The sequence below is a fragment of the Camponotus vicinus genome, unplaced genomic scaffold, assembly GCF_025532165.1.
Source record: "Camponotus vicinus isolate PSW18456_S1 unplaced genomic scaffold, iyCamVici1.0 SCAF_12, whole genome shotgun sequence".
NCBI lineage: Eukaryota > Metazoa > Arthropoda > Insecta > Hymenoptera > Formicidae > Camponotus > Camponotus vicinus.
Genome location: NW_028141948.1, coordinates 7,682,552 through 7,706,540, shown reverse-complemented (window position 1 = coordinate 7,706,540; position 23,989 = coordinate 7,682,552). Strand labels below are relative to the sequence as shown.

Genomic DNA, 23,989 nt, shown 5'->3' with positions numbered 1-23,989 from the left:
ATGCGTTGCGCTGTGAAATTTTTCCCACTCTTCGAACGTTAAATCTACCATGGGGACATTTGTAGTCATTAAAATATTCTTAACGAGAATTGCTAAATTTTTAAGTTCTTTGGCGAACCACAAAACGCAATCGGCGCTACGGCGAGAATTATAAACGGATAACGAGTCGTCGTACGAACAATGCATATAATACGCTATACTAAATACCCGATGATGCTGATACGCGTTCTTTTCTTCCTCCTCCATCTTGGTCAAAACGCATTTCAAGTCGGCGTACACGATGAATGGAAGCTGCTCTTTCCTGTTGTAATTGTTGAACGATAACCACTTGTCCTTATCGCTCGGTAACCGGATAGCGCAGTCGTTCATATTTCCGCAGTCTACCATATGTAACTGCAACTTTTCATTCGAACTAAAGTAGTGTAAACATCTGTAAAAGAATATTTAAATTAAAGATTTATGCAATGCATTATATTTTATAATTACATAAATTATTCAAATTATACATACCGATCACAGATATATCTTTTACCGTTGTGTTTGCTCAGTTGCGAGCTCACGAGCCGGGATAAATTTTTGATCCAAGCGAAATGCCCGACGCTGTTACCGTCTTCCACATACAACAGGTTGACGTGCTTATCTCGCTCTGCTCCGAAAGACGTATCGGGACAATGTTCTCGCTTTCGATGCTGTACACGTTGATCGAAATATCGTTGACAAGTTCAAATTTTTTAATCTGATTGACAGTCACTGGAAACTCAATGTCCCGGAGATTCAGCACTGTCGCGTAATGCGGGTACGATGATTCCCGTTCCGCATTCCTTTCTGCGGGATATAGAGCGACGACCACTGCCCACGCGAAACACGCATTGTCTTTTGATTTTATGTTTATTACCGCTCTCTTCATCACAATCTCCCGCGGCAATTTTATATGACATCCCGCGCGCATAGGATTATACTTATTTATATTTACAGTCAAATTCAATATTCGCGACAATGCCCACCCGCTATCGCGTTCCTGAAGTTCTTCTAGCAATGCTAGGGCTCGATAACGCGGCGCTCGTACCACTCGTGTAAATCGGATGTGCGAAAGAGTTCACAGTTTCTCGTATTGGTACTTTTATTTGCACGCTTATCACCCGACACAAATTCACCGTTGAATATAGTGTTCACTTTTACACTGTTGTGTCTTCTTATAACGTCTTGCACTTGCTCGAGCACGATGTCTTTGGCATCCTCGAGAAATTGACGAGGTTCGATATGGTTTGCGTTAATCACAGCACCGGTCAGAATACGGTTATCAAACGCGGTATCAATCTCGCGCCACACAAGTTCATTTTGATGCGCGCTACATCCGGCACCCGCGTTATTCTCACCACTGTAATTACCACCACTGGGCATAAACTGTCTCTGCAATCGAGTCTTTGCACCTTCGAGTTGCGCGATCCGAGCAATCAGCGATTGTCGATTCCCGATCGATAATCGTGGTCATTTGATCCGACTTTGCTCGTCCAGCGACTCGATGTACTCGTTGCATCGTTGTAGCCATGCGAAATATTTGCCCAAGGTGGCAATTTGGTTGGATTGCTCCACCAGGTCGCGTTCAGTCTGTTCGATGTTTTCCATTTTATATATAAACACACAATATATATATATATATATATATATATATATATATATATATATATAATCACACAATATATAAATACATATATATATATATATATATATATATATATATGTATTTATATATATATATATATATACATATATATATATACACTATACTTTCTGACAGAACACTATACTTTTTGACTATACTTTTGCTATACCGACGTGTCGATGCGCTTTCAAATCACGTACTATGATCTGATACGCTTCGATCCTTCTTATATTCAACCAACAAACTTTCAGAGATTGTTGGAGGCACAAAAGAAAAAATTTTTTGTAACTGAACCTAGGGTTGAAAATGTGTTGTTATCTCGCTATGATTCACAGATTGCTCGAAAACGTCGGACCCCGAAATATCTAAAAAATGTGTTGTTATCTCGCTATGATTCACAGATTGCTCGAAAACGCCGGACCCCGAAATATCTGAAAATATAAGTTTATGACATAAAGTTATAAAAAAATATATAAGGGTATAAAAAACCTTTTATAACCTTATATATATTTTTATAACTTTATGTCATCCTTCTTATATTCAGCCAACAAACTTTCAGAGATTGTTGGGGGGGCACAAAGAAAAAATTTTTTTGTAACTGAACCTAGGGTTGAAAATGTGTTGTTATCTCGCTATGATTCACAGATTGCTCGAAAAGGTCGGACCCCGAAATATCTCAAAAATGTGTTGTTATCTACGTATTTCCATCCGCCCAATCCTTCAAAGAATACTTCTATTTATATTGTGTATGTTAAAAAAAATATGATGAAGAGGACTCTGCTGCACTAAAGTATCATTTCTTTCGTTGCTCTTTTGTGTTTCGGTGGTCTGCTGCACTAGAGTATCATTTCTTTCGTTGCTCTTCTGTGTTTCGGTAGTCTTGTGCAATGGCTGAAGAAAACGTAATTATCATCGACGATGATACGGTGGCTGAAGAAAACGTAATTATCATCGACGACGATACGGATGATGATTACGATTATTGGATGGATCCAGTTGTGGCGGAGAGGATGGAGATAGAGAGAGAGGAGAGAGAGAGGAGAGAGATGGAAGATGATGGATCTGATATAGAACCCTTGGCGAAGGACAGTGATTACGATAGTGACAATAGTGACGATATTCTTGATGAACTGTTACAAAAGAAACAGCGAGATTTAAGCAAAATACCTGAAATAATAACATTCAACGAAGCAACAAAGATATGTTGCATTTCTTATTACTATATGGAAAATGGATCAAAATATTGTATCGAATGCTTTCTAAGAGTACCGTATCAGTTTGAAGAAACTAGTTCTGTTCGAGAACATAGAACCATAGCTTATGTCCATGTGGAAAATATGTCATGCACAGGGTGCAGAAAATGTTTGAATCAAATATTGGCCTGCAACATGTGCCCTATTTGCACAAATTAAAATAGATGAGTCATGGATAACATTGTAAGTATCTTTTAATTTATTATACAGGGTGACCCATTTTAACTTAGGCAGCCAAATAACTCGAAAAATAAGCAAGATAGAGAAAAATGTTTTAGACAAAAGTTGTATGGTTTCGAGGGGGCCATAAGATGGTATCATTGGTTTGACCTTGAAGAGTCATTTGAAGGTCACGTGAAGGTCACTTCAATTTTTTTAAATGGTACATCCTATATATTTTTGTACATTCTTGTAGCTCATCTCGAGAGCTTTCCAAAACACTATAATTAAGTACATTTTCGTTAAGTACTTTTTGAGTTATGAGGCTTGAAATAATTTCTTAATTTTACATAAACCGTAAAATATCTTGTAAAATATTCATTTTTCGATTACCTTACCTTAATAGTTTTATGTACAAAATAATGAGAGGAATCAATTGGTGTAAAGAAAACACATAGTTGTTTCGAAGAAAAAATATGTAATTTGCAATTAACAATTCCATATTTTTTCTTAAAAACAACTATGTGTTTTCTTTACACCAATTGATTCCTCTCATTATTTTGTACATAAAAGTATTAAGGTAAGATAATCGAAAAATGAATATTTTACAAGATATTTTACGGTTTATGTAAAATTAAGAAATTATTTCAAGCATCATAACTCAAAAAGTACTTAACGGAAAGGTACTTAATTATAGTGTTTTGGAAAGCTCTCGAAATAAGCTACAAGAATGTACAAAAATATATAGGGTATTCCATTTAAAAAAATTGAAGTGACCTTCACGTGACCTTCAAATGACTCTTCAAGGTCAAACCAATGATACCATCTTATGGCCCCCTCGAAACCATACAACTTTTGTCTAAAACATTTTTCTCTATCTTGCTTATTTTTCGAGTTATTTGGCTGCCTAAGTTAAAATGGGTCACCCTGTATATCAAAAGTATTTTAAAATAAATTATTAAATAATTTAAACTAATGAAATGCAGATGTTTTCTTCTGTTTTCAGAAACGGCTTCCCCAACATAGCCCGACGGCCTATTTTATATATTATTATTTTTCTTTTATATTGTATACTTTTTGTTAAACTCACACATACACACATTTAAATAAATTATATATATTTTTTTAATTGTAACAAAATCGTCGATTGCGAACTGGCAGCTTTAGTTTTTAGTCCATAGTACGTAAGAAAAATATATATAAAACATAAATAAAGAGTTTTAAGTCTAAATCATGACGTAATTTCTTCGCACGCATTTCCATCCACCCAATCCTTCAAAGAATACTTCTATTTATATTGTTTATTAACTGGTAATATTGTATACTTGCGATAATACAGAGATGACAGAGAGATAAAAGGGATAAAGAGAGAAAGAGAGAGGGATATTCAGAGATTGTTGGGAGCACAAAAGAAAAAATTTTTTGTAACTGAACCTAGGGTTGAAAATGTGTTGTTATCTCGCTATGATTCATAGATTTCTCGAAAAGGTCGGACCCCGAAATATTTCAAAAATGTGTTGTTATCTACGTATTTCCATCCGTTCAATCCTTCAAAGAATACTTCTATTTATATTGTTTATTAACTGGTAATATTGTATACTTGCGATAATACAGAGATGACAGAGGGAGAGATAAAAGTGATAAAGAGAGAAAGAGAGAGAGAGAGCGAGAGAGAGGGAGGGATAGAGAGAGACCTAAAATCTTCTTCAAAGTAATACCGCCATTTTTGTTTATACGTGCGTCCCCCGTCCCGCAGCCCCCGCGCCGCCGAAATCCCGCGTGACGTCATCCCTGATAGGACCTGAGTTAGAACCCACGTGACGTCATCCCCCTCCATCCTGCGTGACGTCATTCCCCCGCGCCGCTGAGATCCCCTCGCCCCTCACCCCCCATGAGAGGACCTGAGTTAGAACTCTCCTAGTACTAACTACTTACGTATTTAATATATATTTACAATGAAAGTTGCTGTGCGGGTTTCTTCCACCGTTACCGATTTTATTGTCTCCATTTCCCGGCTCCTTAATATCGCAAACGTGCGCGGATTTCACAAAACTGGCTATTTCCGTCGTTCCAGCCATTGCTATTAACTTTCGAGTGTACTATGTAAAAAATAGTCACAACAACGATAGCGTATTTGCGTAGAATTTTTCTTTTTCGCTCGAAGCTTAACTTCTGTTAACGACGGAATTCGAATGAATACGCGGTTTGTCCTCGCGCTTATATTACTGCTTCTCCCCCTCAAAAAAAAATCTAAAAAGAGTGGGGGGAAAATAATATGCGCAGAAGTGAGCATAAATGCGTGTTCAAACAAAATATTTTACAATAATCAAAGAAAAAATACCGAGAAACTTCTATAAACGTTTCTAGAAACTTCTAAAAATTTTCTCTAAGCTATATCTCGGTGATTCACCACGGGAAAAATATTTAACGATGTTTTATTAGGGAAGATTCTTTTTCATTATGAAAATATTTTTCTTAACCTTCTAAAATAATTAGAAAGAGACTTGTAAATCTAAATGATAGATATTACGTGCGGGGGTATATGCGAATGTTTAATGTAAAAAATGTGAAATCTTATCAGATTTCTTAGTCGATACGGTATATATGCTGTTTCGGCATGAGAAAAAAATAGGTGGATTTAGGATGAGGGTCTCGCTAGGGTGGATTCAAGGCGAGAATATTTTCCATATCTTCCTAAATTATTTAGAAAGAGAATTGTTTTCTTAATCACAATTGCAAATATAACGGGTCTATTTTAAAATAATAACCATTTACGGTTATCTTAAGATGAAATTATTTTATTGGATGTCTCTAGTTTTTTTAACGTGTGTTTAGGCTTTTAAGAATCTCTAAACATTATTATTATATCACGAGGGATGGTATTTGTCTGAGAGAGCTATCGGCTGTCTCATAAAATACGTGTATATACAGGTATTTTGTAACGTGTATATACAAGTATTTTGTAATTTAGACGATACAACGATTTAAAATATATTTTCTAGAATTTAAGCATTTGTTACGTCCGGCGGACTCCACGATTCTTTTCTTTCCTCGAAATTATACGATAAACATTGGTAGGGCCAATTCTTACTCGTAGATATCTGAGACAGAGAATAATAAATGGTATCTGACATTAAGCGGATAACCAGTCGCTGTCAACTCAAATTTTTTACTATAAAATCAAATAGTCGTATATGGTTATAATTGGTACGTCCGGTGAAATGTAAAACCACTTGCGCTCAAACGATCCTTATCAAGTACCACGTCAACAATAGGCATATGATACTCTGTCTCTTAAAGTAAGAAACAATAAATAAAAGTAATACTAAAGGGTGACCAGTAGTTATAACCTAAGATTTTTTAAAACAAAATTGTAGTTACAGCTGTCACGTAAAAATCCAAGTGCTTCGCATGTTTATAATGGTCCATATGAAACTTTTCTATTTGACAATTTAGACAAAAAGCATACTGGATCTTGGAAAAATTATCAAAAAGAAAACAATCTTTGAGACGACACATATGTTTGACTCACGAGCAAATTCTCATGAACAGTAAATTAGTCATCCTACTCCCATTCTACTAGATAAAGCTAAGTCTCGAGCCAAAGAGCTCAACCAATTAAAAATCTCAAGAAACCCCTCTCCTTCCAAAAACTTTCTTGTCCCTAAGAAGGGAGTAATTGAAATTGTCTCATTCGTTCAAAAAGATCCCTACTATCCAGTAAGGAGGAGGAGCAATGATTTTAAAATACGCGAGCACAAGTTGCAGCGGGGGGATTCATTCATTCATTCATTAGCACTCTTTTTCTTAGTCACAGTCGAGATTCAGTTATAGTTAAATATAGAATTTTGAGAATTCAGTCTTAATCTGATTCAAATTATATAGCCTCGGGGATTATTTCTTGTGTCACGCAATTGAATTATATTATTAATCCGCTTTATGTCTTAGCGAAAATGTCTTATTAAGATTTAATTATGCATTATGTGTAAGTGGATATTTATTAAAAATCTTCTGGTGGACATCTCCATTAGCCAGCTCTTCATGCTATAATGGCGAAGACTTCAGCCATTGCAATTTTATCAAAGCATTCACTCTTGTGATGTCAACGAGTAGTGAGTAAAATTTATACAATTTCTAACAATCAAGTACTCAATTATTAATTACAATTTTTATACCAGATAATCATATTGATTGACGTTTTATATTAGAAATAACAAATAATTGAATTTTAAATACTCAGAGATTTATTTAACACGCATGCGTTTTTATAAAGAAATTATGACTATAAAATTTGATTATGATGCTATAATGATAAAGCAAAATTTTTCCTTATGAACACAAATCACAGATATAAGAACAAGAATTCTGATTCATTCTATTGCATTTAGATTCACAGGAACTTTTAACTTACATATCAAGAAGCACCAGCATTTGCTATTTCCTCCTTAAAACTTTCCAAAATATTTTTGTCTATTTTCTTGTTATGTTCTATCTGTGTTGTAGGCGATATGTAATCCACAGCAAATTGATTGAAATTTTTTTTAAATCCTGAAAAACAGCATTTATGCATTACTTGTGATATACATACAAATAAATATAGCAATTAATTTAATTTTGATAGATCCATTGCGCAAATACACGTTAGCTTGTATTAGAAACACGAAAAAGGCATGCAGAAATGACAAACATCAAATATCATAGAACGAGACATACGGGACCGTCGAATAAAGTTTGCGAGCATTTCAGTACATCCGATTGTACATCTATGTATCTCCAAGTTCATTCATAAATAAAATCACGGAATATGCGTCGATACAGTGCAAGTGCTTCTTGCATGTTCGAAAAATGAGTAACAATCGGAGATTCAATATTACAGCCAAAGTAATTTTCCCATACATATAGATATATCCATTATTTCCAAGAATAACACTTCTCTCACTGTGATATACTGCAGCAATGTCCAATACACAAAGAACACATTGTAGTCAAAATGACATCATTTTGACGTCATAATTACATCACAATAGAAGAAATCAAAATGACGATTTTTGGTTACAAAATTTGACGATTTGTTGACGATTATTAATATATGCAATAAATGGATTATTTCTCATTTATATCCGCCTAATTTCAAATAATCTGTTTAATATTCTGAATTCCAACAAGGAATCCAGATTATTAAATAAATTATTTTAAATTTAGTTTATTAGAAATTAAACTGATAAATAGTGATGCCAGGAATAAAAAGAGGACATTACCCATACGCACACAAGCAGAGAGCTGCTACGTGGTTCTCTGATTGTGTGTATGTGAGCACCGTCCTCTTTCTGGCACTATTGCTCACCGACTACTTTTAAATCATCATAAGTCCGCGAAAAAAAATCGTAGCGAACTTTTTCAAAATCCGTTGTATTCGTCTTGAAAAACCCTTTCAAATGAGCCGTCATTCGACCCCCCGTGCCATTACAAAAATTCACCCCCCCGTCGCCCCCTGCCCCCCATTGGGGGCTGGATGAGGGGTTTTGTCGTTAAACGATCGATATTATAGTCCCATTGAACTCATATAAATTTTAGCCCTTTATCTTGAACCGTTCAAAAGTTATTTAACCGTTCCGGAACTTTTTCCCATCACTGTATATACAGGGTGACCCATTTTAACTTAGGCAGCCAAATAACTCGAAAAATAAGCAAGATAGAGAAAAATGTTTTAGACAAAAGTTGTATGGTTTCGAGGGGGCCATAAGATGGTATCATTGGTTTGACCTTGAAGAGTCATTTGAAGGTCACGTGAAGGTCACTTCAATTTTTTTAAATGGAACATCCTATATATTTTTGTACATTCTTGTAGCTCATCTCGAGAGCTTTCCAAAACACTATAATTAAGTACATTTTCGTTAAGTACTTTTTGAGTTATGAGGCTTGAAATAATTTCTTAATTTTACATAAACCGTAAAATATCTTGTAAAATATTCATTTTTCGATTACCTTACCTTAATAGTTTTATGTACAAAATAATGAGAGGAATCAATTGGTGTAAAGAAAACACATAGTTGTTTCGAAGAAAAAATATGTAATTTGCAATTAACAATTCCATATTTTTTCTTAAAAACAACTATGTGTTTTCTTTACACCAATTGATTCCTCTCATTATTTTGTACATAAAAGTATTAAGGTAAGATAATCGAAAAATGAATATTTTACAAGATATTTTACGGTTTATGTAAAATTAAGAAATTATTTCAAGCATCATAACTCAAAAAGTACTTAACGGAAAGGTACTTAATTATAGTGTTTTGGAAAGCTCTCGAAATAAGCTACAAGAATGTACAAAAATATATAGGGTATTCCATTTAAAAAAATTGAAGTGACCTTCACGTGACCTTCAAATGACTCTTCAAGGTCAAACCAATGATACCATCTTATGGCCCCCTCGAAACCATACAACTTTTGTCGAAAACATTTTTCTCTATCTTGCTTATTTTTCGAGTTATTTGGCTGCCTAAGTTAAAATGGGTCACCCTGTATACAGGGTTTAGCAAAAGTGTGGAAACCCCTTAATATTTCGAAAAATACGCATTTAAAAAAAAAAATGTTTCATACAAAAGTTATAGGGTTTTATGTGGCGCATTACACAGCAACATTATTATGACCTCGAATAGCGTTGTCAACATTATTATGACCTCGAATAGCGTTGTTATGTGAAGGTCACCTCCAACTTTTTAAATGGGACACCCTATATGCTTTTGCATATTCTTGTCTTAGCTTATCTCGAGAGCTTTCCAAAACACTATAATTAAGTTAGTTTTCATTAAGTACTTTCCGAGTTATGAGGATTGAAATAATTTCTTAATTTTACATAAACCGTAAAATATCTTGTAAAATATTCATTTTTCGATTATCTTACCTTAATACTTTTACGTACAAAATAATGAGAAGAATCAATTGGTGTAAAGAAAACACATAATTGTTTCGAAAAAAAAAATGTAATTGTTAATTGCTCTGCGTAACTATATTTGTGTCTACGCAGGCAAATGTAATAAATGTCTGTGTAACTATAATTATGGTTGCGCAGTCAAATATGTAAATTTCTACACACACACACATACATATGTATATATATGTATATAATTATGTACTATAGAACTATAGAGTTATAGATATACATACTTATATATAATTATGTACATAGATCATCTTTTTCTGCGTAACCATAATTTGTATGAATAGATTACTTGTGGGAATAAGGTTTAGATGTTGCATGGAAGTAGGAAAAGAGTAACATCGTATTTGTAAAACTGGAAATATATTTTAAGTTAGGTACAACTGCTGATAATGTAAGTATAATATATTTAATAGCTAATTATAATACCTTCTCATTACTGCATGATGAATTAATTTCTTGTTTTCACAGGAAATTGTCAAGATTCAATTAAGTACATGGATTCGAAATCATCGAGCTGTTTTGAAAAAGCAGCTACAAAAAAGAGACTATGAAGGCAAACCTATTACTCTCGCATCAGTTGATAGGCCTACCTCGTAACTTTAAAATTAAAAATGATTAAAAAATTAATAGTAAAAAAGAAAAGTAATTAATGATATCAATAATTACTGCTATAAACATTCTCTTTAGAATATTAAATGATTCTGACATAAAAAATGCTTAGAAAGAATTGGGAAAAAAATTTGTCAATATCAATGCATCACATGTGAAGTAACTTTTAAAAATTACAATGTCCGTGCGAAGGCAATGGATCGAAAAAGAATCCACTGGAATTGTTGATTTAGTAACTAAATATCCGTCATTGGAACATTATGAAATGGTATGTTATTTTATAAATATAATCTAATTGCTTTTTGTATTTTTTTTATTAATAAATATTAATATTAATATTCTGTTTCAGATGCTGTTTGAATTTTTAAATATCAAATCTATTACGGAAGAATTACTTTTTAACAAAACAAACTTCATGATCGATAAATTAATGAAATACTTTTCTGTACAGGACTTTACTGAGAAAACAAAGGCACACATCATAGAAAAATTATTTCATGAACTCCGAAATAAAAAATCAAAGAAAACATATTCCGTATTATTTACAGTAAAAGAGGTAAGTTCAAGAACATTTTATTAATTGTACTTATAATTAAATCATTTCTTACAAGCATTTTATAAAGATACTGATTATACTTTATACATATAACTAAATAATTATTTAAAAATGTATCCTTATTAGGTTCTGTCTTCAACTGAACATCTTAAGACGAATAAAGAAGAAGCTCCACGTGTCGTAATATATACATCAGTTGAAGGGGAAATTGCAGCAGCATACATCGTAGCTGACGAAGCAATTAAAATTAGAATTCCGCAGCCAACTGTTTCCAAAGTAATCATAGGTCTCTTATGTGCATATTATGTTTGGCATTTGGAGTACCCAACATATTACGCAAATGTTCTGGAGTATATCGATCATGAAATCCTAAATACTTCTTTTAAAAGTCGATCTACTGCTGTGGCAATATTTATTCGCAAACGTGACAATGTTTTAAAAGAATTAAATTCGGCTAATAGCGACACAATATTTTCGAAGTAAGTAAATATATTATTCAACAATCTAGATTGAAGAATTTATGGCTTTATAAGAAATTAATCAGTTAAAATTTTATAAAAGTTAATAAAATTTATTTTATAGAGAACTTAATATATATTTATAAAATAATAAATATATTAAATATAGTATATATATAAAGTGGTAAACATTAGTCCTTTATTAAAAAAATTTAGCATATAAACAGTTTATTTTTTTTTAATATTTTGTTATTTTATTATAATCATTTAATTTTAATTCTAAAGTTAGATATGGTTAGGTTATTTAGAGAAAAAAAATATATATATATATGTATTTCTTTGTAAAAATAAATATATTTTTATGAATTACAAACAAGCATTTTATTGTAATGTACCATTAATTTGAAACCTATACATTTTAAATATATTAAATTAATGCATTTAAATATGATTAATTAACACGTCTTAATGTATTAAATTAAAATATATCAAGTGCATATAAGTTATGCAGCAGGAAACGTATAAAAAGAGCTTCAGCTAATTTACGCATTTATACGTGTAAATATAACATTAAGATTTGCAGTGAGTCGAGTCGTATCCCAGCTGTCAAGTTGCGCGGACGCGTCTTGATTTCCCGAGCGAATATTATTGTTTATCCCGTTGCATTCTGGTGTTATTAAAGTTCCTGTGTTCTCTTTAAAATACGAGTTCTTATTTACGAGTGCGCGAGCGTGTGCGCGAGCGAGTACGCGGGTGCCGATCTTTGTTGCGCGCGATCGAAAAATATCGTTCCGCGGACGCAACAATATTATAAGTTTATTCAATGCAAATAATAATGATAATAATAGCCCGTACAATTAATTATATTACTTATTTTAGTTGTGTATGTACTACTGTAAATTTGTACTTATTTATAATAGTGCAAAAACGGTATGACGTTACGTATCGCTTGATTCAAACTGCATTATGTGAATGTACAGAAAACGCATAAATAACAATTAATTATATTACTTATTTTAGTTGTGTATGTACTACTGTAAATTTGTACTTATTTATAATAGTGCAAAAACGGTATGACGTTACGTATCGCTTGATTCAAACTGCATTATGTGAATGTACAGAAAACGCATAAACCACTTTTTTTAAATCCATTCTTACTTTTTTTATAATCAGAATATCTTTTTATATAGTAAACGTGCCCCTAGGATAAAGAGAAGATACTCAAAAATAAATTAATATAAAAAGTTTAATAAAATTTAAATTAAACAATTAAATATACATATAATTATTTTTATTTATGGAACTATTTTTGTTTTATACATATATAACCTTTTTATCAAACAATTTTTAAAGATTTTTTAATTCTTTTTGGAATAACGCCAAGTATTTTCGTAGAGAAAAATAAATTACAACGGAATACTAGCTGTATGCTTATTAGCTATAAGATGTCATGGTCAGAATCCGAATTTTGGTGTCGTTTTCCCCACTCCAAGTGCATGCTAGCGGCCGAACGCCGTGAAAAGCAGTACCGTCTATGCCGGTCTAATGATGGTAGCAAAGAGGGCACCGTCGCGTAGGAAAAAAATATATATATTAACATAGAATATGTTTATTTAATATTATACATAATATATAAAATAATATAATAAAATAATATATATGTATATATTATATAAAATATAAAATAATATAATAAATTATTATATTTTCTTTTTCTACGCGACGGTGCCCTCTTTGCTACCATCACTAGACCGGCTTAGACGGTACTGCTTTTCGCGACGTGGCATGCACATTGAGTGAGGAAAACGGGACCAAGATCCGGTTTCTGAGTCACAGTTTCTGGCAACACATGATTAGATTGATCATTCGAAGTCAGTTATTATTATGATCGAGCCAAAACACGCTACCGCGTTACTTATCGTTTAATTCAAACTGCATTATATGAATATCACAAAAAATTATGTACAAAGAGTGGATTTATATACCAATTTTTACTCACCAATAATGGATTTTGAAAAGCATACGTAGTAACACAATTGAATGTAGTAACACAATCGTACGAACGAATTGTCATAATTACATATTTCATAAAAGATATAGCAAATATTGAAGTGAATTCAATTACACGCTGCGTGTGCTTGAATATGGCTGAAAATGTTACAAGATCTATAATTCTATAACTTCTTTGATCGTTTGTAATTTGATTGTGGTTATCTTTTTATTGACTGCTTTTCTATTATAATATTAATGAAAAAGGAAAGATAATAATAATTATATTCCTGTATTTGCGATACAATCCAATGAATATATACCATTTTGCATTGTCATTTGTTCTCCTAAAAAAAGAAATAGAAATTATTTACTTACTAAGAATTCTCTAATTTAATCTTAAGATATATACTGTGATCGTGACTATAAAGAGAAATCTAAAAGCATAATATTAGAAGATAATAACTTGCGATTTTTTAAACTGAGTTTTAAGGAATTTATCGAAAATATATGTATATATGTGAATTAATATCAATTCGATTAACACATCAGAGTTAGTAGAGTGAGAAAAACAATTAATTGAGGATTCAACGGAAAACGATTGAGTGCAAACGTTTACGAAAAATGCAAATTATGTTTGGAGCAATTTTATGTGTTTTATTGAAAGGTTTAGTACTGACAAAGGCAATTATCACGCCGAAGGATTATACTTCAAACATCCTCCAGGAAGAAAGTGTTTCTATGTGTCCGGATTTAAATTTCACGCAGGTAAGAGATATTTTTCGCTTGATTAAGAAACAATTGAATGTTATTGCAGTTAGTAGTGTAACTAAAAATGAATGATAATAAATTATATATTCTACCTATAATAAGATAAGATAAAATAAAATAATTCAATACGAAAAAAAAAGTACGATGTTGTAAAAAAAAGGATAAAGTTTCGAAATTTTGTTTACAAATGGATGTTAGATAGTATATTAAATTTAATTAAAACGGTATTTTAAAATTTGACTGTATTATTTTGTCTCTCTCACTCTTCCTCCCTCTCCCTCTCTCTCTCTCTCTCTCCATATATATATATATATATATATATATATATATATATAATTATTATTTCTAATAATAACAATTTTTAAAATTAATGAAGTTTTCTGTCTACTATCTACTACATTAATATATACATACGATGGCACTTCAACAAATTTTTATGTTATTTTTTTTCAATTTTTAAAATTTATTTATTTTCCTAGATATATATATATATATATATATATATAAATAATATTTATTGATATATAGTAAACTTTATATTAATGTAGATTTTATTTTATGAAATTAATTTAGAAAGTTAGCATCATTTCTTTGTGTTAAGGACAATTATATAACGGAACAGAGCTACTAAATATCGATATAGAAAAAAATCTGTCTAATAAAAAAACCATTCATCAAACATTCTTCAAGTTGTATCTATTAACGCTAATATTTCGATCGACATATATATATATATATATATATATATATATATATATATATTCAATAACAATCACTATAATTTATATTAATTTTCATTGTACGTATATCCATTTATATACAATTATATCCACATATTTTTATGGAGGTTTATTTTCATTATCGGTTTATACTATCGGTTTATACTATCATTTCCAGGATTTGTTTGTATTAAAAATATAACGACATTCGAGAAAAAACTTGACAAGGTTATAAATAAAGGAATTTATATAATTCTATGACTAATATTTAATAACTCTAAAGAAACAATATTTTTAACTTTTTTATTCTTGAAGTACAAACATTAATAAAACTTTAGTAATATCATCAAATTTTTGAAAAGAAATTTGAGTTACGGTAAAATTGAGAAGAGTTAACTAACCTATCGTGAGAAAGAATCAAATCGTTAGACAAAATTGTTTTAATAATTGCAAAGAGCTACACTTTCGCTTGTACTACTTGCTAAAAGCTGTTATGAATTCCCATTGACTCTCGTTAACCTATTGATTGATTTTATTTTTGACATGAGTTATGTTTGATATACAAGATGTCTTAAAAAAATAAATAAAAAATATATTTTACGATATGAATAAAACTACATCACATTCAATTTATATCATTTAGGAATGGTATATATCAAACCGGTATTATTAAGCAAACAAAAAACGAATGGCAATTTTTCGTTTAATTTTATAATTTATATAATTTATCATTAAAAGCACCAGAAACAACCGCTTCAACGATATTCAATTCTTTTCGTATGTTATACTTTATGAAGGATATTTCAATGTCCGAGAAAAGTGATCATCATATACTAAATATCAAATCTGACCGGAGTCATTCTAATAGTATGACTGTGAGAAATGAGCGAGAAGTCGATGAAGTTCCACTTGCAAATATTTTTATGATCCCAGAACCTAACGGTAAGTTGTAAAAAAATGCATAAAACATTAATAACAAAATCTATGACGAAAAAGTGTAAATATAATTTAAATTGAAGAGAGAGTGGAAATAAAATCTAAAAATATCTTCCAGTAGTGAGAAGAATATAAATTCTATTCCGTCCAAAAAAGAAATCGAAAAGCATAATATAAACATAACATTGTACATAAAAATTGTCATAATTTAAGGTTGTCAATTTTATTAATTTGCTACTCCGTTTTAAAGCAGTTGCAAATATTATACTTCTGATTTCTTAAGCTATAGGAATTTTTCAAAAAGTACTTGTCATTTTATTAAAAGTTATTTATTCGTTTTTGCCCGTTTTTGAATTAACGATTACATTTCTAAATTTTAATGACGCAAAAAATTCTTATATTATTTTTTTAAAGGTCAATATTGTGCTAATTTCCATATTTTGTAGTTTACATTTATTTTTACTCTTTCCTTTATTTTCACATTAAATTGTTCTTTCTGAGATTTACTGAGATAATCCACTTAATCTTATATATAATTATGTTAATATACGATCTTAAAATCTCTAGAAAGCAATTTGAGCAAGCCAACATCTCTCAGAGCATTTGTACAATTCGACAGTCAATTCACAGAAAAAGTAAACGACATTTTTGTGACATTGAGGTAAGGAATCTAAATTCTTTCATTATTCTCTCTTTTTCTTAAATTCAACGACATAAATATATCAAAATGTTAATTCTGTTATAATTTTATTAAATATAAAAAGGTTAAAATTTTATTTTTTTACAGATGGAACCAACCTGAATTTATCGATAAAATAATAGAAGGGTATAGAGTGCAATGTTTTTTCATCGAGGACTTAAAAGAGATTCAAACCTGCGACGATAAAAATATCACAACTACAAAATTGGAACACACGGTGCACAATCTAACATCTAACACGACATATTATTTTCGAGTACGTGCGCATACTAAAATTGTTGCTGGTCCTTACACGGATTTAATCAATGTGTCGACTACACATGAAAATCCAATACCTAAATTATTCCTCACAACGGACGAAGGTATCTGCATATTGGACGTGGATTTAAACATTACTAATTTCTTAATGTTAGGGTACGTATAATGATAAAAAAAATAGTTATAATTATCATAAATTATTTTTAACACTAGCTATAAAGTTAAAGTTATTATTATTATGCACAAGTTTATTATTATTAACATTATAGTAGTAATAACTATAAAATTAGAAATCTCAACTATAATTTTTTACTATACAATTATAGTTCCTTTTTTTCAGATCAGTAATAGAATATAGCTTCTTTTTTCAGATCAGTAATAGATGCCGCTTATTCGATACAAGAACATAAAATTTATTGGATAACATCACAAGACCTAATGACATTGAAGATTAATGAAAATAATATCACAAAAATGGCTAGCCTTGATAATTATCCATATAATCTCTGCATTGATTGGGTAGCAAGAAATTTATATTTCAGCTGTTACAGGTCAGGCCATTATATTGTATTAAAGTTCGACTTAACAATGTGGGAAAATGGCATAATTAAATTTGATGAGATTTTCGAAGCAACAATGGCTGCCAACTATTTAAGTGTATCACCGTCTATGGGGTACGTTTACTACCGTTCACCTGAAAAAATAATTTTCCATTAAAGATTTAAGCAAAGGCCGTAGCCGGGTAAGCACGGCCAATCTGCCCCCGCAGGTATAGGGCTGAAATTTTTTCTGTAAGTTACTATCGATGGAACTTACAATTCCCTAAAATATTAGCCTCGAAACTGCACGTGTTTAAGAGTAAAAAATAATTATTGTTTTTCGAAATTAATTTTTTCTCCTAAACGGATCAATGAATTGTTAATTAACAATTACATATTTTTTCTTCGAAACAACTATGTGTTTTCTTTACACCAATTGATTCCTCTCATTATTTTGTACATAAAAGTATTAAGGTAAGATAATCGAAAAATGAATATTTTACAAGATATTTTATGGTTTATGTAAAATTAAGAAATGGTTTCAAGCCTCATAACTCGAAAAGTACTTAATAAAAACTAACTTAATTATAGTTTTTTGGAAAGCTCTCGACCTCAGCTATAGGAATATGTAATAAAAAATAGGGGTTGCCGATTAAGATTTTTATGGTGACTTTGATCGCGCTTTTCAAGGTCATCCCAAGGTCAAATAACTACCATCAGCTAATAGATTTTTTTAAACAATTTTTTTCTGTTTGAACCATTTTTTCAAAAAATTAATATTTTCTGAGATATTTAGTCGTTCCGGAACTTTTGCCCTCCCCTGTATATCTTGCTTTATTTTTTTAACAACCATCTACCTCTTAGATCAATTTATAAAAAAATCTATGTTGTACATTGCTACCTAAAGATATTTAAAAAAAAATCGGATAGGGGTTGAAGCAGTCTATAATATCGAAAAAAAATTGTGAAAATCTAAAATATTTTTTTTTCAATGAGATTATTATTCAACATTCTCAATTTTTTCATGAATGTGACTTAATAGTATCTAAAACATATTTTTTTTTTGATAATGATCCATGGAATCATTTATGAGAAAAAAAATATTAAAAATTTATTTAATCCATTTAACTATCGTCTATCCCTTTGATCGATTTATAGAAAATATGTGTTGTAGATTTATGCTCAAAAATATTACAAAAGAAAAATGGTAGGTGTACCAAGCGCCTATGATGTTGAAAAAAAATTTTGAAAGTTAAAATATTTTTTTTTCCAATGTTGTTATTCTCGAATTTGGACCCCAATTTTTTTTTTAATGCGGCGCAATTGTTCCCAAATTACATATTTTTTTCAAAACGATTCATTGATCCGTTTAGGAGAAAAAAATTAATTTCGAAAAAAATAATTATTTTTTACTCTTAAACACGTGCAGTTTCGAGGCTAATATTTTAGGGAATTGTAAGTTCCATCGATAGTAACTTACAGAAAAAATTTCAGCCCTATACCTGCGGGGGCCTTGGCCGTGCTTACCCGGCTACGGCCTTTGTAATTTTTCTATAATTTTACGAGATTTTGTAATTAAGATCATAAGTAAAAAGAAATAATAAGTTATTATATAATTATAAGAATTACGAATTTCCACTACATACAAATTTCTGTTTTTTTTTTAAATAATGTTTTATAATGAGTAAAATAATTATATATTTTTTAGAATTTTATATTTTCAATCAGACACTTCGTATTATGTATCTGATATAATAAAATATCATCTCGATGGAAAAGACGAGCAAATTGTTCAGATAAATGAATCCTTTTGCATATTTTTTTATATAAATTCTTTTCGTGATATGATAATTGATGACACGAATAATGAGGAGCCGTTAATTTATTGGTTAAATGATGATCACATATTTGTGACAGACATTAACTTTTCTATGTGCAATACAATTTTATATAAGAAAAACATAAGTGATAACATCCAATTCCAGTCTATGACGATTTACAAAACAAACATTTACATTTTAGCAAGAGATTATAACTATCAATTTATTCTCTACGTTTTGAAAAAGAAATATGCAAGTCTCAAAAGCGTAAATGCAGCCGAATATGTTGAGAAGATAATAATAAGCTCATATAAAAGATATCATCAGGAAATTTACGCTTTTGATAAATCTTTACAACCATATCCTCCAATGAGATGTCTGACACCTGACGAAAAAGTTTACAATTTTAAGAATGTGAAAGCAACGGCAAACAGCATCATTGTAAATCTTCCGAAGCCGATTGTAAAGAGTGAATGCAAAAAATATAATTTACCAACTACTATATATACTATCTCAGTAAGCTGTTTAGACAACAATCTCAACAAGAAATTCAATGTGTTGACGGCCGAGCGATATTACGAGATTCAAAATTTAACACCATTTACAGAGTACAAGTTAAAGTTTACTTTAAGCAATTTTTACTTTAATCAATTATCAATAAATCCATTCGATTCGAATGTGATACCAATAAAAACTAATTCGGGCAAGCTTAATGCACCAGAAAACATAAGTGTTCTAGCTTTGACGCCTACTATAGCAGTAGTTTATTGGATGCCACTCAAGAAAGTGAACTGCGTGGCCGTGACCTACGAAGTGCATTGGAAGTCAGTTACATTAGTGAACGGCACGCAACAAAAGAGCAAACAATTTATCAATATGCCGAAACGTATGGCAGACGGCAGATTTTTCACAAAGATTAACTTGTTGCTACCAGTACAAGATTATTTTATATACGTGCGTGTGTATCCAAATAATTTTAGCGATTTCTACAACGAGAGTTTAAACAAGATCGTTCACATATACTCAGAACCAAACAATATTACTTTGAGCGAGATTAACATAAATAGCATGGACATTTCATGGAACCCAAACATTAATCTGACGATCCCTCCTACACTAGAGTACAAAGATATTGCAGCAGAAAAGTGGCTAACAATGAATTATGTTAAAATAAATTATAACAAAGAAATAATATACCATATCGGAAACTTAAATTCGGGAACTTTATACAAGTTTCGCTTGATATTGAAATATCCCGAATATGAAGAAAATTTCACATGGCCGGCTTATGAAAGATTTATTTTTTCAACACTTGGTAAGCAAACGAAGATACCCATACAGTACAATAAGATTGCATGGATATATTGCAGAATAATTTCATTGAAACATTACTATATTGCAAATCGATTGTAAAACTCTACTGAATTATTGTTATAAGATTGTGCTGAAGTTAAGATGTCCGCTTTTTGCAATGAAATATTGTAGCAATATTACAGTGTAATATATTGGAAAGAATGCAATGTTATTGCAACCATTTAATAATATTACGTATAAAATATTTTTGTTTTCGATGGATAAATATCTTGGAAACATTTAATTAAATTAAAATTTTGATATAAATAGAAGTTTCCAATATCTAAGATAATCATATCTAAGATAATATATTGCAAAATTATATTTAAACATAATCATATAACATAAAATGTTATATTTTTATACAAAATTACTTTAAACTCTTATTTACGAATCACTTTTTATTTTAAATGTTCTACATACTCTTATAATGGGTAATACTTTATACACACACACACACATATATATATATATATATATATATATATATATATATATTAGTTATAGAATTAATTATACATTACTAATTATATTTTTATTTAAAAATTTAAAAAATCCGTTATAATTATGTTTATTTACATGTGAAAAATACATAAAAATGCATAGAAAAATATAATGATAGATGTAGTAGTATCTATTCTTAATATAATAAAAGATATATTATCTTTGAAGATTAATATCGTATTCGTACATGAAGTGAAAATATATTTGTAATATTGCAACATTGTTGCAAAGTAGTTGTAACATTCTGTGCTGCATAGATATTATGTGCTAATTTTTTAGATATGAATAGGCCTAAAATTTAAAAAAATTAAGTTTTGTAATAAAGTTATAAGTAAAAATAAATTTGTAAAAACATACACACACGAAGATATTAAAATTACATTTTTACTTAATATAGATATTCTGAGCACTGCTGGAATAGCGAAAGAATATTACTTATTATTGATGTTAAGTTTTATCGTTATAGTTACTATAATCTGCGTCTGCTACTTTTATCGTTGTAAGTATATTTGATGTAGATATCGACTTGAATTGTAGATTATACATATGTATATATCTGATATAATATCTAAACATTTACTGAAAATAGTAATTTACTTATATAAAACTAAACGAATAAATTTACTAAAAAGCAATAGATTTTATAATACATATTATTACATAATTAACTCGAAATTTTATAACAGTGTATCGTCAACGCAGAGGTAATAATGAACAATTTTTGTCTTCAACAACAATGACCGATATGGAATTGGCGATTCTACGTGAAGTACCTTACCAATACGCTCAATTCAATACGATTTACAATCCTATGTTACATTGTAATCCGGATGAATGTGCGATAACTAAAATCGCACGTAAACAAATTACAATTACAAAACTTCTTGGTAGCGGCGCATTCGGAATGGTAAAAATTAATTTTTTCAAGCAATGTTTCAAATTAATTTCTGGATCAACAAAACAGATATGTATTTTCTAATAAAGATATAAATTACATAAATTTTTATAATAGATTATAAGTAATGTAAAATTTAGATGAGACAACAAACGTGCACTTTATTATATATTTTTGTTGGATTATTTAATATAAAGTAAAATATAATATTATATACTTGACATTAAACTACACATTTTCTAATGAAGTACGCACATAAATTTGTGTGAAATATTTCGCAGGTGTATCAAGGAAAGGTAAAGAACTTAGAAAGATCGGGCACAGAGATATCCGTTGCAATAAAAACGCTTCGGAAAGATGCTTCTCCCCATGAGAAAAAGAATTTGTTAAAGGAAGCCAAGCTTATGAGTCATTTTCGACACGAACATATATTAAGATTGTTGGCCGTTTGTTTAGATGGGGATTCTTCTTTACTAGTGATGGAATTGATGGAAACTGGTGATCTGTTAAAATATTTGAGAGATTGTCGAAATTTGCAAGCGTCAGATTCGCCTGCTTTGCGTTTGCAGGATTTGTTCGCCATGTGCGAAGATGTTGCGCGAGGTTGTTGCTACTTGGAAGAGAAGCGTTTCGTACATAGAGATCTAGCGTGTCGCAATTGTTTAGTATCTTCGAGAAATCGCGAGAATCGTGTCATCAAAATTGGAGATTTTGGACTAGCTAGAAATATGTATAAGGATAATTATTATCGCATGGTATACAGTTATTAAAAAAAATTAATCATTAAAAAATGAATTCTTTTGAAAATACTTTCCATTTTTTTATCATAATAGTATCGTGCATTGTTTCTTTAAGTAATATATAATATAAATAGTTTTTATTTATATAATAGTTTTTATTTATATAAACAAGAGATAAATGAACGTTTTTTCATTTTACACATATTCCAAAAATGAACAACTTGAATCAGAAAATTAAATTTTTGTTTAAATCATATTTTAGAAAGGAGAACGTTGGTTTCCTATTCGCTGGATGGCACCCGAATCTTTGATGATTGAAATATTTACTTCTCAAAGCGATGTTTGGTCATTTGGGGTATTAATGTGGGAAATTACATTGTTGGGTGAGAAACCTTATATTGACAAGACTGATAAAGAAGTGATAAATTATGTACGTGCTGGAGGCAGGTTGCCGATGACTCTTAACTGTCCGTCACCATTGTACCAGTTGATGCTACGTTGCTGGAGTGCAGCGGATGCTAGACCAAATTTCGAATTTTGTCTGAAAAATATTATAGCATTAAGAGAGAACATGGAAGATGCCTTATTGAGTCCAGTCGATACTATTTAGCCGATATAATTACATTAATGTTTATCTTGTTTTCCAAACGATTCAATAAATCTTAATGTAGAAAAAATATTTCTAGAATATTTCTAAATTGATTCTGTTATTTTTAGGTTTAATCTTAATATTAGATTTATCAATGAAAATAAAAAAAATTTTTTAATCTTACCGTCCATAAAATTTTGATTATTAAAAAATATCACATCCGTTTTCATAATTGTAAACAATGTAATATAATGATATATCTAATTTATATTTTTGAGTAATCGAAGCGAAATCTAATAATTGCGATTATATATATATATATGTATGAACAATATCTTTTTCAACATGGAAATATAATTAATTTTCGATATTATATATAACCGATAATTACAAATGATTGTAAAATTTATGAGTGAAAGAGGAAACGCGAATAATATCCTAATTAGTTGTGAATATATAAATATAATAATATAATTATTTTTGAATTTATAACAGTTATCATGTATGAATTTCTACATCATTTGGGATAAGTATA

The 23,989-nt window shown here is 30.2% G+C and overlaps 2 protein-coding genes across 6 annotated transcripts in view; both read left to right on the top strand.

Moving 5' to 3' along the window:
- LOC145963110 (uncharacterized) overlaps window positions 1–11,770 on the top strand; it is a 72,549-nt gene extending 60,779 nt beyond the window's left edge. The window contains exons 2-4 of one of the 3 annotated variants that reach the window (XR_014436078.1): window positions 10,487–10,895; window positions 10,977–11,183; window positions 11,310–11,770. Coding sequence is in view for 2 of the 3 variants with exons in the window: in XM_083084775.1 (XP_082940901.1) it covers window positions 10,806–10,895; window positions 10,977–11,183; window positions 11,310–11,666 (654 nt within the window). In the remaining variant the exon portion in view is untranslated. Of the gene's footprint in view, window positions 1–10,030; window positions 10,896–10,976; window positions 11,184–11,309 lie in introns of those variants that run through there. The other 2 variants (XM_083084775.1, XM_083084774.1) reach the window with 2 other exon arrangements.
- Window positions 11,771–13,354: 1,584 nt separating this feature from the next.
- On the top strand, window positions 13,355–23,509 carry LOC145963087 (proto-oncogene tyrosine-protein kinase ROS-like). Of its 3 annotated transcripts, XM_083084739.1 has the most exons (11): window positions 13,355–13,697; window positions 14,183–14,398; window positions 15,918–16,062; window positions 16,624–16,717; window positions 16,844–17,170; window positions 17,386–17,688; window positions 19,262–20,688; window positions 21,628–21,729; window positions 21,917–22,137; window positions 22,407–22,880; window positions 23,128–23,509. In XM_083084739.1, exons 2-11 carry the CDS (start codon window positions 14,255–14,257, stop codon window positions 23,473–23,475), a joined length of 3,585 nt encoding a protein of 1,194 aa, XP_082940865.1. In that variant the 5' UTR covers window positions 13,355–13,697; window positions 14,183–14,254; the 3' UTR covers window positions 23,476–23,509. The 3 variants fall into 3 exon arrangements, with proteins under 3 accessions (XP_082940865.1, XP_082940864.1, XP_082940866.1); XM_083084738.1 differs by having other exon boundaries at window positions 13,355–14,398; XM_083084740.1 differs by having other exon boundaries at window positions 13,355–14,398; window positions 22,407–22,623; window positions 23,128–23,320.
- The last annotated feature ends 480 nt before the right edge of the window (window positions 23,510–23,989 follow it).